The sequence below is a fragment of the Acomys minous genome, assembly GCF_964271855.1.
Source record: "Acomys minous genome assembly, chromosome: 5".
In the NCBI taxonomy this organism is placed as follows: Eukaryota; Metazoa; Chordata; class Mammalia; order Rodentia; family Muridae; genus Acomys; species Acomys minous.
This window is the reverse complement of record NC_140494.1, coordinates 63,784,573-63,798,749: the sequence shown is the minus strand read 5'-3', so window position 1 is coordinate 63,798,749 and position 14,177 is coordinate 63,784,573. Positions and strand designations below refer to the sequence as shown.

The following is a 14,177-nucleotide window of genomic DNA, read 5'->3' as shown; positions in this document are numbered from 1 at the left end:
TTTGTCTTCCCAGCTCCCTTATCTGACCTGTTACTAGGTAGGGGACCTTCGAGTGCAGATTTTTCCCAGAAAGTCTCCTCTTTCTTGACAATCATGACTTGCATTTGTGTCTAAGGCCTTTGCTATGGAATTCATCACAAATGTCCTCTCCCCAAAAAGTGTGGAAATCACAGTGATGACAGAACAAAACAAGGGACAATCCTCCACCAGAATCCACTGTCTTTTACTGCCCACATTCTTACTCCAGCCCACCCCCTCAGAAACAATAACGGCCTCTCTTTCTGGCCTCCTCAACCGTAGGCTAAAGAAACAAATATTTTAATGGAACTCATGTTTTGAGTGTAAATCTGGAGCTTTACCTTCAGAGCCTGACAGGAACAAATAAAAAAGATAAACTGTAGGTCTGTGGTTGTCACAGCAGGGACTCCTGTCATGCCATCAGCTTTCCTGGTCCCAAATGTGCAAACTGTCTGAAAGGCCAGGGTAATTGAAAGGCAGCCATAAACCCCTCTGGTTTCTCGGTGTTAACGGAAATTGCCTCCTACTGAAGTAGCTTTCTGGCTTTGTACTCTGAAAGCAATCAGGCCATTCTGTTTCCAACACAAGTATCAAATACCTTTAACCAGCCCATAGTAAAGAAAAGTCTCTGTGGACTGGTCAGAGACAGGGCTAACCTAGTGACAGTGTTTCTAATCTTGCTCTTAAATGGTTCCCTCTCGTGCCTGGGCTAGACTTAGACTCCCTACACATATGTACCAGATGTGCAGCTTGATCTTCATGTGGGTACTGTAACAATTGGAACGGGCATTGTCCCTGACTCTGTTGCCTGCCTTTGGACCCCTCTTCCTTAGCTGGACTGCCTTGTTTGGCCTCAGTGGTAGAGGGAGTGCTCAGTCCAGCTGTGACTTGATGTACCAGGGTGGGTTGCTGGCCATGGGGACCTCCCTTTCCCTGAGTAGAAGGGGAGAGGGAGTGGTGGAAGGGGGTGCAAGGGTGGGACTGGGAAGAGAGGAGGGAGTGGGCTGTGGTCAGGCTGTAAAGGCATTAAATACAATTTTAAAAATGGTTCTCTCTTTCCCTCTTGCTCCTCCCTCTCCCTCTTTGCCTCTTCCTCTCCCCCTCTCCCTTTCTTTCCTCCTCTTTCCTATCCTCTCTCTCCTTCATTTACTCCCCCTCTTTTTTCTTTTCCATCTACTCCTATATCCGAAGAGAATGAATAGTGAATATGCCTGAGCTGAGACACTCAATTTTATCAGAGGTTGCAGTGGTTTGTCTCACCTTCAAGTTTATCGTGGCATTTGCTAGCTATGACCCTGCCCTCACAAATAACACAAATGTATAAGGTGGGTGCTACAGTTCTGCCATTTTCAAGAAGTGGTGCTATTGATAATTGAAGCCTGGCAGGAGGGCCACTGAAGACATATCTTCAAAGGAAAATAGAAGACTTTGGTTTCTCCTGCTTTTCCTTTTGCATCATGGCTACTGGGATGTGTTGTTTGGGTCTCCCTCGTGCTCCTGTAGTTACGTGATGCCTTCACCTAAAGCTCACATCCAATCCATGGAATCAGACCATTTGGGACTGCAACCTGCACAACCATAATAAACTTTTCCCCCAATAAATGGATTGTCTCAAGTATTTTGTCATAATAGTGGGATGATGATTCATACAGAAGGCTGACGGATGCGAATATAAAACGTTGGGTTGAAGCCAGGCATGGTGGCACCTGCTCTTAATCCCAGCACTTGGGAGGCAGAGGCAAGTGGATCGCTGTGAGTTTGAGGCCAGCCTGGTCTACAAACTAAGTCCAGGACAGCCAAGGCTACACAGAGAAACCCTGTCTCGAAAAACCAGAAAGAAAAAAAAAGTTGGGTTGAAATAGGAAAAAATATGTAGAATGATAAACAATAGGATCGAAACATCTAAACCTGAGGGGAAAGTAGCCGTGGTTTCTATGCAGACACGTCTAAAGTCATTTCAGGGAAAGCTAGGTAAAGCACGTGCTGAGAACCTATAACTCTGAGCATGTCCTCCACTATTTGATAAGTTCACATTTTATATGGAGCTGAAATCTGCCATCGTCTGCCCAGCTGAGAGGAGAGCCCTTAATCAACTCCTCTGAGTAGTCGCAAGACACCCCAGAGCTATAGGGTCATCCATCAGACACTCTTACTTGCGATTCTATACCCCCTCCATTCCCCATTCCCCGTGTGACTATTCACGCTCTGTCCTCAGATGCGACCTAAGGACAAGAATCCTGGAGAGATGCGGGATGGAGAGGTTCCATGAGGAGCAGCTTAGATGGGGCTGGGGAAACCCAGGGCACGGATGGGGATCACTTGTGTTGATGGGTTAGCAGGAGCTGTGTGAGACCACGGGAATGAAGTAGTTCCCAGCACTATGCAGACATCATCCAAGGCTGCTCCTGTCGGTAACTTGCAGAGCCTGTGTAAATGGTGAGTAAAGATCTGTTTCCCACAAGGCACCCCGAAATAATAAGGGTAAAGCACCCATTTCCTCCTCCTCCAAATCCAAACAACCTTGATTTCAGTCTTTTAGGCAATGTCAACCTGTGCTCAATCAGGTAGTCCTCCTTCGCTCCGAGACAGCGAAAAGAAGGCAGGAAAGATGAAAGGATTTGTTCCCTTTGCCTTCTGTTTACCTATGACACAGACAATTCCTTCTCACTTTCCTCAGAGAATTCTGCATACAGGGCTTATTTTTAAATTCTCAAAACATCTTCAGTGAGCCATTATCAAAAATAACTTTCTTCTTGAAGACCTGTTACAATAGCTCTGATTTTTTTTTGTAACTGTTAATGTGCCTGTCTGAATTGAGGAAAGGTCATTAGGCATAAAAATGTTCTAAGCATTGGGGGAGAGGCATGACATGACACAAAATAGAATTCCCTCCTCTCCCGTCACAGTGAAGCTACCAATCCTTTGTGTCTGCTCTACCAGTGCTGTTGAAACTCCTTTCTCAAATACCTTAGCTGTTAAATGTGCTCATCCAAACTGTTTTTGCTCAAAGAGTTTACAATTTCAGATATTTTTTTATTTTAGAATATTTACATACACATTGAGAGATATTTAGGAGAACAGGAACCAAATCTAAAGACAGAATTCATTTACATTTCTCATAACCTGGAATTCGTTTTATAGGCCATTTTTAGCACTTTGATTGTGATATGTCATTATGAGATCAGAAGTAGAAATTTTCCACTTGTGGACATTTTCCATCATGTCATCAATAGGTTTCAGATTCTAAAAGCATTTCAGAATTTGTATTTTCAAATTAGAAGTCCTTATAAATAGTGGAAATTTAACTCCATGTTAGAAAGGTAAATAAGGGGAAAGACTGGCAGGTGTTGAGATTAGCTTTCCTGGGTGATTCCTTTTCTTCCACTTCTGATGGGAGTCAACAGCCAACCCCAGCATTTTCAAACCTATCCCTAGGGCCAAGGAAGACACTAAATCCATCAGATCCACTAATCAGTGCAGTTAACATGTCTAACTGTGATTGTTTTCAACCTCTGCAAGTTCTTTGTACTACATCTGCATCAACCATCAAGGAAAATTATGGCATAAAAAGTCAAATCTGGACCAGTCATATAAAACACTATACACTTCAAAAAATTTAAATAACAGGATCTTGAATGAGTTTTCTACTCCTTAGCAACTTCAAGTTTGCTAAGCCTGAAAAAATACAGAGATACTGTTTATACATATTTTAAACTCTAATTAAGCTCATGCACCTCACTGTCCACAGCTGGATTGTTGTTGTTGTTGTTGTTGTTGTTGTTGTTGTTGTTGTTGTTGTTTTAGGTGAAAGATGAATAAGAAATAAACCAAATACCAATGGAAAAACCAATACTTCCGGAAAAATCTAAGGATGCAACCATGTTAGGGAAGACATTTCTCCAGTGTGCATCACTCAATAGCTCAAGCATAAACTGATGTTTCTTTCCAAAGCAGAGTCATTTCACGGTGTTATTTGACATATACTGGGGAAAACCTCCCAAGAGGCTGAATCATATTTGTTCTCAGACAAGAAGGCAGACAGTGTCCTGTGACCACAGCATGATGAATCCTGCTCTGACATTTAAGTGGATTGATCTTCTGACAAGAATAAAGATCCCACATGTAGGGATGGCTTAGTAGGGCAAAGCGTGACATTACCACTCAGGATGGAAATAATTGCATGTGTCTGTTTCTTCCAGTGTGTGTGTGTGTGTGTGTGTGTGTGTGTGTGTGTGTGAGAGAGAGAGAGAGATCAGGAAATCATGTTCTTTCTGTTTTCCTAATCAATTCAGAGGAGGTAGACTGGCCCATGGATTGCATCAGTCATACTTAGGAATGGATGGAGAATACATGTCCATAGTCCCCATCCTGTAATTTCACAGACAAAAAAAAAAGACAGCCCAACACATTTTTTTCAAAAACTCACAAATAACTCATGCCGTGGTTCACTTGTGGGGTTTTTTAAAGATTTATTTATTTATTATACATACAGTGTTCTGCCTACATGTATTCCTGCACACCAGAAAAGGGCACCAGATCTCATTCTAGATGGTTGTAAGCCACCATGTGGATACTGGGAATTGAACTCAGGACCTTTGGAAGAGCAGACAGTATTCTCAACTGCTGAGCCATCTCTCCAGCCCACATACCATCACTTGTGAAGGAAGGAAATCTGGACTGGGGTTTGAGAAAACAAAGGGTCTGTTTGCCCTGGTGACTGAACACAGAAGGGAAAAGTAAATACTGGAGAGGAAGGAGAAATAGATGTGCCTTCATGCTGGGAAAGTGATCTATGGAGCAGTTGCAGATGTGTTAACTTGGCATCCACCACTCACTAGATTCAGATGAAGAGGACAAGGCCCCCTGGGACCTACTGGGCTTCTTCAGTGCAAGGCCGTATGGCTGTGATGGAGATGCTCTGCCCTCTGCATCTTAAGATGCCTGCCTCACACTCAGACATTGTCTCCTCCTTGCCATCCACTTCCACACAGATGCTGTACCCTTCCTTCTGGCACTCCGATGCTTCTCTGCAGATACATTTGCTGTTCTGGGCTGGAAAGAACAAGTAGGGAGAGACTTAATGGCGTGTTGTGAAGGTGGGAGGGTCAAAGCATATGACCTCCCAAGTAATGGCATGGTGACCAGAGAGCTCGTGCCTTGAGCAATGCAATAAACTGCCTCCTGGAAGAGCAGTAAGACCAGGAAATAGGGCCATTTTATTTCACTCAGAATAAATGGGCTTTGAAATTGGTGCCAGGCTTTCTACTGGCTGGACACACGTGGGGAAGTTCTATCAAAGTCAAGAGCTCTCCATTTTTTCCTTATAGGGGCTGTCATCTTTGTGAGCCAGAAATCAAGTATAATTTTTTGTTCCCCAAAACCAAATGAGAAGGTTTCGGCAGAGAATGGAGAGTCAAAGCTCAGAGACAGAGAAAAAAAAAAGAATAAAATTCTTTGAAAGAGAAAGTATGGCATTCAGAAGATGTTTGTCCTAAGAAGACAAACTAATCAGAAACAAGGAAAGACCTGGGAAATGGCAACACATCACCCAGATCGCGCAGGCGGAGAGTGATGAGGTAAACTACAGAACCATGAGCCAGATGCTGCTGGAGAGACACATGTCTTCATGCTACTGCAGCTGATGAGGGACTGAGGCCCCCTGAGGTACACAGGACAGAGAAGCAGGGGATGCTGGCTCATGTGTATACCACATAGTTCAGCTTCCACAGTTACAGGTAAAGAAATCCAGGGCAGAAGCTCAATACTGCATCCTAGCCCTTTCCCAATCACCATATTTCCCAAATCATGAGTGGTGGTGAAGACCATTGCTAAGTTATTTTCACACATATCACAGCTGATCCTGAATCACAATCTGAGAAAGTAACTCCTTTGTCTATTCTCATCAAAGCCTCTGATTATTTCAAGAAGTGTCACTTTGTCTCTCGTATTTTTAATGCCTCTCTAAGACTTTTTAAACTGCCTTATAACAAGGACAGGTTCCCTTAGTCTCAGAACAGTATCTGTCTCAAATCTTCAACTTTGCTTTGTTCCATTATTTGTATGTGTGTGTGTGTGTGTGTGTGTGTGTGTGTGTGCTTGCGCGTGCGCACACACATGTGCACTCGCATGCTCCAACATCATGGTATACATGTGAAAGTCAGAGAAAAACTCCAAGGAAGTCAATTCTCTCCTTCCAGCATGTGGATTCCAGGGACAGAACACAGAGTGTCAGCCTTGGCCACAAGCATCTTTATTTACCCTCTGAGCCATCTAATCGGCCCAGTGATGCTTACTTTTAAGTGCATAATATAAAGATTCAGTTTTTAGAGAGCATTTTTATGTAAGTCCTCTTTTCCCCTTAACTTTTTTAATTTTTGTTTTATGTGCATGGTGTTTGCCTGTATGCATGCCTGCATACCATAAAGGTAGAATAAGAATTAGTGAGGCTTGGATGAACATTTAGATGATCAGGAATAGATTTCAGTCCTCTTAAGTGCCTCATCTAAAAGGCCAGTTGGTTGTCAAACCAATCTAATATATTTGACATCTTGAAGTATCTGCTGACGAACTAGAAACTACATTAGCTAAAACTCTTGGCACCGTTGCCTTAGACTCTTACAGTTACAGATGTGGAAGGCTCCTTACCATCACACTTGCTCCATGGTGGACATGCACCACAGGATTTCTCCTCCGAGGAGGCAGGGAGAGCACAGCTGTCCTTGCCGGCAAGAGTGTAAGCTCTTCCCCGACAGTGGAGAACATGCATCTTGCAAATGGTCAGAGGCAGTATCTTGTTGCTTTTCTCATCTTGAGCACACACATCCAAGGAGGGTCTGAAAAGGGGTATTTTAACTAGATCATTTACAAGATTTGTTCCCTTCAAAGCTGAGGAAGATGAGTAAAAGTAAGACATTGTGCGCACAACTCTACTTGTAGTCAATCCACCAACACCCGTAAAAACTGTATTTGCCCTTTTTATAAGCCCAGACCTAGGGCTGGCTTATTTTCCTCTTGGACAAGCCAGACGCAGAAATTTGGATGACAAGGTGAGGTCTGCCAGCAACTGCAGATGGACTGATGCTGAAGGAAACAGAAAAGCAGCAATGACCTAACACCCTCAAGGGACCATGTGAAACCACTGATCCCCCAGCTCAACAGCTGGCAAGCCTGTAGTTCAGCATTGTTCACTATAATCCCTAAATAAACAAGTGAAGATGAGAGTTTCTCAATGCTGTTGTTAAGGTTTACCTTTGTGTGTGTGTGTGTGTGTGTGTGTGTGTGTGTGTGTGTGTGTGTGTGTGTGTGTACACATGAGTTCAGATGTCTGCAGAGGCCAGATGAGTGAGATCTCCTGGCCCTGGAGTTACAGACCATTTTGAGCTGTGTGATGTGGGTTCTGAGAACCAAACTCAGGTCCTCTGGAGGAGCAGCCAGGGCTCCTAGCCACTGAGTCATCCCTCGGGCCACGTCAGTGTTATTTTTTAAAATATCTGTGTAGCCAGTGAGATCTCTCATTAAATGAAGACACATCCCACCAAATCTATGAGGTGAGTTTGATCCCAGAACCAACATGATGGAAAAGAGAGCCAACTCCAGTAAGTGGTCCTCTGACTTGTTCACTTATGCTTTGGCACAATGCCCTCTTCCCTATCAATAAAAGTGCCTGTGCTTATAAAGGATTTATAAATATTTCCATTAAACATCATATTGATTTTTTCCTTAACCACTGTTGCTAAAATACAATATAGCTATTTAGAAATATAATTTTAAAAACAAATATTTCCTGAACTGGACATACAGGCACACGTAATCTCAGAACTTGGGAGACAGAAACAGGAGGGCAAGATGTTCAATGCCAGTCTCAGCTACACAGTGAGTTCAAGCCCAGCCTGTATGTATGACCTGCTTCAAACTCCCCGCAACACCCATATCCCCTCAAAAAATCGCACTTATGAATACTTATAGATATGAAAAGTAAAGTTATAGGCAAAAGTCTTAGACAACAAAGCATATTTTTATATGCTGGTCAGAAAGATATTATGTTCATATACTTTATTTAGCTTTTTAAAAAATCTCTTTGACCTAGAACTAAATTTGTCTAGAGTGGCTTATGTAGCAAAAGAACATTTCTATTTTGCATTATTTTTCTCTGTTTATTTAAATTTTGAATAGATCTTGCATAGTTTCAAAAGCAGAAACGTATGCCCCTAGAGGCATTGCAGGTGTGGCTGCTCTGTCACATGTGTGTCAGTAGGTGGCAGAGAAGACAGAGGCTACGTCTACACTCAGGGTTCTGACCTGTGACTGGCTGATTAGTAGCCTAACACTCCCTGAAAGAAAGCGAGCCTGAGATAACTATCAGTGTGGTGCCAGACAAGCTTCCCGAGGGAGTAAGCTGAGACAGATGACCTTTGCAAGGGGCTACTCGGGGCAGATAGGATGAGAAGCAAGCCCAATAGGTCAACCAGACTAGTACCATGGGGCCCAGACAGGGCACTAGCCTAAGATGAACACTAGGCCCGGTGGGACCATACCATTCAAGAGATGATCCCCGCTGATGACATAAGATAAAGGTGAGGCATAACACTACGGAGACCACCCTGAGATGACCCCAGACACTCAGAGACCCTGGGTGCCACTAAGAGGAGCAAGTAAGTGGTAGAGATATGGAAGAGAAAGACACACAGAAGGATGTGGGCACAATGGAGAGAGGCAGAACTGGAGACTAAGCATACTGAGGAACAGCCTGATGTGAGTAGCTGGTGATGCCACCTACGACCACGCTGGAGCCCTGGCCTTTGCTGCTACTGAGGGCCACATCTGTGTCCATGGTCCTCAAGTCGCAAGGGTCTGTTACCACCAAAAGCCAGGGAGACATCTCTGGTGTGGGACATGTTGATGTCTGAGGGCTGTGCAAAACCGGCCCACGCCATCACCTAGACATTGTGGGAGAGTGGGCCCACCCCTAGGCAGCTGTAGTTGCAGGGAGTTGCAGACTGAGGATACAATCATGGGAGAATTGGCCCTACCATTCATCTCCCTTGTAGAGGTGTGAGGGAGAAAGAGATACCCTCCTTCCCCCTCACCCCTTACACCTCAGTACCTGCAGCAGGTGGGAGACCTGGCCCTGGAGTCACAAAACTAGGAGGCTGTCCCTGCCCCTCATCACCTTCAGCACTCTGGAGAATGGGGCCTGTACCTCACCTGAGCAGCACAGTAGAGTTGATTCTGATAGTGAAGACACAGGTGAACTGGCCCTGAGGGTGTGAGAGTGGGCGGCAATGCAGCAGTATAAGCAAGGGAGACATACCCTCCCCTACCCTCACCCCTCGTCACCTTCAGCAGGTGAGAGAGCTAGCTCTGGGGTCATCTGAGCAGGAGAGCTGTCCCTGTCCCTCACCTCAGCACTCAGCTGAACCATGTACCTTGCCTAGACAGCACAGTAGAGCTGGCCCTGGGTGTGGGGTTGCAAGTGAGCCAGCCCCAAGGGCATGAATGCAGGAGATTGAGCCTGCCTCTCATTTGCTGGGTGGTGGCTGGGATGATGGAGAGATGCCCTCCTCCTTTCCTTTGTTCCTTGCCATCTATGGCAGGCAGAAGAGCTGGCCCCAGCATCATAAAAGTGGAAGAACTGGTCATGCCCCTCATCCACTGGCCGCAACATTCAGTTGCAGTAACTGAACCTTACCTTGACAGCAGGGTAGAGCTGACCCTGGCTGTGGAGTGGAGGGAGGTTGTGGGTGAGCGAGCCCTGACAGCGTGAGCACAAAAGAGCCAGCAAGCTAACCAGCTCAGATACCTCTCAGGCACAGATCCAGGGCTCTCAACTGGCCCACCTCAACATCTACTTCATCAGTGAACTGCTAGAGTATGTGAAGGGCCCAGTCCTACAGGTCCAAAACTACAGCATCTCCATGACACAGGGCAACAGCAGGATACCCAAGAGCAGTCCCAGTGAGCTTCAAGTATTGATAGAGTAGCAGAATTCAGAAGCCTCATGTCAGACTAACAGGTCATTAAAACGAATATTTGCAAGCAAAGAAGTGTGGACCAAAAGGAATACACTGTGATACACTACATCTTCCACACAAGATTTGTGTGGGAAGGAGGTTGCAAAGGTGGAGAAGGGAGGGGGAGATGAGTGGGTTTGGCATACATGATGTAAAATTCACAAAGAATCAATAAAAAGGTTGTTGGGGTTTTTTTTAAGCAGAAACTTTATGATGCTATTATGGGCCTCCAATACTGTGAAATTATACAAAAAGTCATGCTATGCCTACAAATGACAGAATAAGGATAAACTGGATGGGGGGGTTGGAGAGAAGTTAGAAAGAGAAAGAATTGGATTCAAATAATTAATGCCTACAAGAGTGTAACAACAAAGTTGGGATACCCAAATAAGAATGTATCTGGACTGATGACAATTTTCATTTGTACCCTTCACTAATTTTCTGCATACTAAAAGGCATAAGATGTAATCATCTTCATCGATTAGTAATTCAGGAAGTGGGTATGGGTTCTGATGAGCATGGCAACTTCAAAGTATGCAGGATATTGCAGTTTTGGTTCTTAAAAATGAGCCAACTTAACTCCTTAATCTTAAACAAAAAAATGGTCCATTTTCACTGACTGTCTCCTATGTCCTCTCAAACCCTTCTCCATTCCTCCTCATTTTCCTGGAAGTCTGGCATGGAAAGACTATATCAGAACACCTTTATCCTCTAGCTTGGGTTGATTCCACCACTGAAGAGCCCTGGTGAAGAGGTTTTGCGCATTGAAGAAGGTGTAAGGAAGTGCTTATAACTCTGGATTATACCCGTAGTGCCTCTCAAGTCCCTAAAGGGAAATCTGCTCCTCCTTAGAAGCTGTCTCCTCCTAGCTTCTCGGCCTTTGTGTGTTTCATGTCTGTCTCCCTCTTTTCGGGGCTGGGTGTGGATATACACATATGCACTATTACATGCCCTCACTCTGCCCACATTTTGCTAGGCATGATCAGCCTCCACTATCCCTTACCTAACTGTACTAAAATACATCTTGCTAGGACCCAGACACAGGCATCCAGGAATAAAAGCCATGGCCAGAAATAGGGAGCATTTCTACAATGCAAATGTAGAAAGGAAGCTTCTAGCATCAGAAAAGCAGCTGCCTTATTACCTATTGGTATTGCTTTTTAAAAAGTTTATGTCCCAAGAGAATTTCAGCCTAATCCTCTAAAGCTCTAAATCCTCAGGTGACAGTTCTGTCACTTATATATAGAACAAGCAGTGCTCAAGCGGCCCTTCGGTGTCTCGCCCCTCCAGATTAGAATCCTATTTAACACCCATGGCTGTCAGCCTATGACCTGTACCAGGCAGCAGCAATGGGGCAGAGTAAGATGCAAAGACTCTTAGCTCTCTGTAAGCCATGCCTTCAATAAGCTCTGCAGAGCCATCCCATTTACCCTGGATAAAATCAAACAGAAAAGTAAGTGGCAGAGACAGAGCTTACCCACACTCATAGGGCATTTTACAGACGCATTTTGAGTTCTGCAGTTTCTCCCAGGGCTGACATGCAGGAGGAGCTGCCGGGGGTAGAGTGGTAGCAACTAAAAGAAACATTTAAGAGAGATGTGATCATTAGGGGAATCTAAAGATAAAGCCCTGCTTTATGATAGAACTTGCTGAATCAGCATCCATGAGATTCTCAACTGTAAAGATCCCCGATAGTTAAAAGAAAAGGTGTGGATTTGTGTGGATGGGGAGAAGGGGAGGACATAGGAGGAGTTGGGGCAAGAGAACCGTAAAAATTATAAAATATATACATCCTTTACTGTGGAGAATGGAAGCAAGTTAGACAAGATAATAAAAGCCCATGAGAAACTGACGGAAAAATGGGGAAATGGCATCAGTATGAAGCATTGCCTTCCATAACTAGATCTCTCAGTAAAAATCTCTCAGGACTTCACCTTGATGCAGTGACACTCCACATGTAAGGCAGAAGACAAAGGGAGAAACGTGGTGTCTAAATAACAAGCTAGTTGATAGTATCCTAGTAATAGTACTTTCTCAATCTGTTTTGCTATGATGTTTTCATTGCTTTTGAGACGGGATCTTATAATATAGCTCAGGTTGGCCTCAAAGTTGAGATCTTCCTGTTTCCAGATCCTCAGATCACTAGGACGGCAGGTGCAGTGACCTGAAGGAGAACACACACACACACACACACACACACACACACACACACACACACACACACACACCATGGCTCATATATTTGCATGCTTAGCCCCCATTTGAACTGTTTGGAAGGATTAGGACAGGCATCCTTGTCAGAGGAGGTGTGTGGGTGGCCTTTGAGGTTTCAAAAGCCTTCACCAGACCCAGCGTCTGACTTTCCTGCCACCTGTGGATCAGGCTGTAACACTCTCAGCTACTTCTCCAGCACCATGCCTGCCTGCCTGCTGCTACACTCCCCATCATGACAATAATGGACTAACCCTCCAAAACTGTCAGCAAGCCCCCAGCTAAATTCTCTCTTTTATAAGAGTCGCTTTGGTCGTGATGTCTCTTCACAGCAACAGAACAGTAACTAAGACAACAGGTGTGGGCTGCCACTGGTAGTATCTCTGTTTTCATCAACTAAGTTATATCAACTTATGCAAAAAGTAAAGATAGGTGAGGCAGTGTAGGATCAATATTTTGCATGTTTTTTATTTAGTTAATTTATTCAGATTATATCTCAATTGTTATCCCATCCCTTGTATCCTCCCGATCCTCCCTCCATCCTGCTTTCACCCTATTCCCCTCCTCTGTGTCTGTGACCACGGGGGACCTTCTCCTCCACTATATGATCATAGGCTATCACATCTCATCTTGGTTTTTTTTTAAATAAATTTTTATTAATTTATTCTTGTTACATCTCAATGGTTATCCCATACATCTCATCTTGGTAGCCGGCTTATCCTTTCTCTGAGTCCCCCCAGGCCCTCCCACCAAGGGGAAGTGGTCAAATATGGGGCACCAGAGTTCATGGCAGTCAGTCCCTGCTCTCCACTCAACTGTGGAGAATGTCCTGTCCACTGGCTAGATCTGAGTAGGGGTTCAATGTTTACTGCATGTATTGTCCTTGGTTGGTGAAACTTTTCTGATACCTAAAATTATTCCAAAGTAAAAATGGTTTCTATTTTTTATAAGTATATACTGTGGTTTGACTTAAAGTATCCCCAATAAGCTCAAGTATTTGAGCAATTGCTGGCACTGTCTGAAAAGGTGATTGGACCTTTAAGAGGCACAGTGTTGTTGGAGAAGGTACATGACCGGAAGTGGGTTTTAAGCTCTAGCCTGGCTCCACCTCTGTTCACACTGTTTCCTGGGTACTGTTGTGAAGCAGTCACCCAGTCTCCAGCTCCTGTCACAGGACCCCACGCCTCCAAACCATTATGGATTCATTCTCTGGAACAAAGGGTACTGTGCCGCCCTTCCCAGTCCCTACGTTCTGTGAGTATATTGTGCCACACGAATAGCTGTGGAAGTGTCTGCACATTGACCTCATTCTCCGAGGGAGCCAGATGGAGAGAATCATGTACCAGGACTCAACGCCATGAAGGTCACTAAAAAGGACTCTCACCTGTCTGAGCCCACGTGGCACTGAAGAGACACAGAAGGTACTTACCTTTTTGCACGCACTGGGAATTCTTCAGCTCAGGACTCCATTTAAGGCTAGAGCCACAAAGGGACACTGAAGGACCTTCTAAGGACATGCCAGCCACACAGGAAAGGGTCACCTTCTCGCCAACCATGTAAAGAGGTTTCTGGGGGTGACTCTGCATGCCATTCATCAGTACAGGTAGAGAACAGGCAATTTCTGAAGATAAATGAGAACAGAACGCAAAAGTCACCGCTTGCCCTTTCCTAAACAACCTTTTTAAAAACAGCCTTAGGTCATGTTCATATACTTGATCTGCCTTTTCATATCACAGGGCAAACAGGGAAAAAAGAGTGTCTACTCGTAGGGTGCTCCAAAAGTCACTCTCCATGGTGTCTGACATGTAATTGGCCAATCAATGACTGAGGACAAAACAGCTGTCATCTCCTTCCCTTGCCCTCAAAGCAATGTGACAACCTGAAACGAACAAGGCTACAAATAGAGTCCCTAAGCCCAGCCTGCTGCTAAAATCAGAC

At 44.6% G+C, this 14,177-nt stretch overlaps 1 protein-coding gene across 1 annotated transcript in view; it reads right to left on the bottom strand.

Annotated features, from left to right (window-relative positions):
• Positions 1-4,475: 4,475 nt before the first annotated feature.
• C7 (complement C7) overlaps positions 4,476-14,177 on the bottom strand; it is a 50,781-nt gene continuing 41,079 nt past the window's right edge. The window contains exons 15-18 of the mRNA XM_084783533.1: positions 13,669-13,860; positions 11,506-11,602; positions 6,664-6,851; positions 4,476-5,070 (exon numbers count right to left, since the gene is read on the bottom strand). Of these exons, the coding sequence (XP_084639659.1) occupies positions 4,889-5,070; positions 6,664-6,851; positions 11,506-11,602; positions 13,669-13,860 (659 nt within the window). The 3' untranslated portion in view covers positions 4,476-4,888. The remainder of the gene's footprint in view (positions 5,071-6,663; positions 6,852-11,505; positions 11,603-13,668; positions 13,861-14,177) is intronic.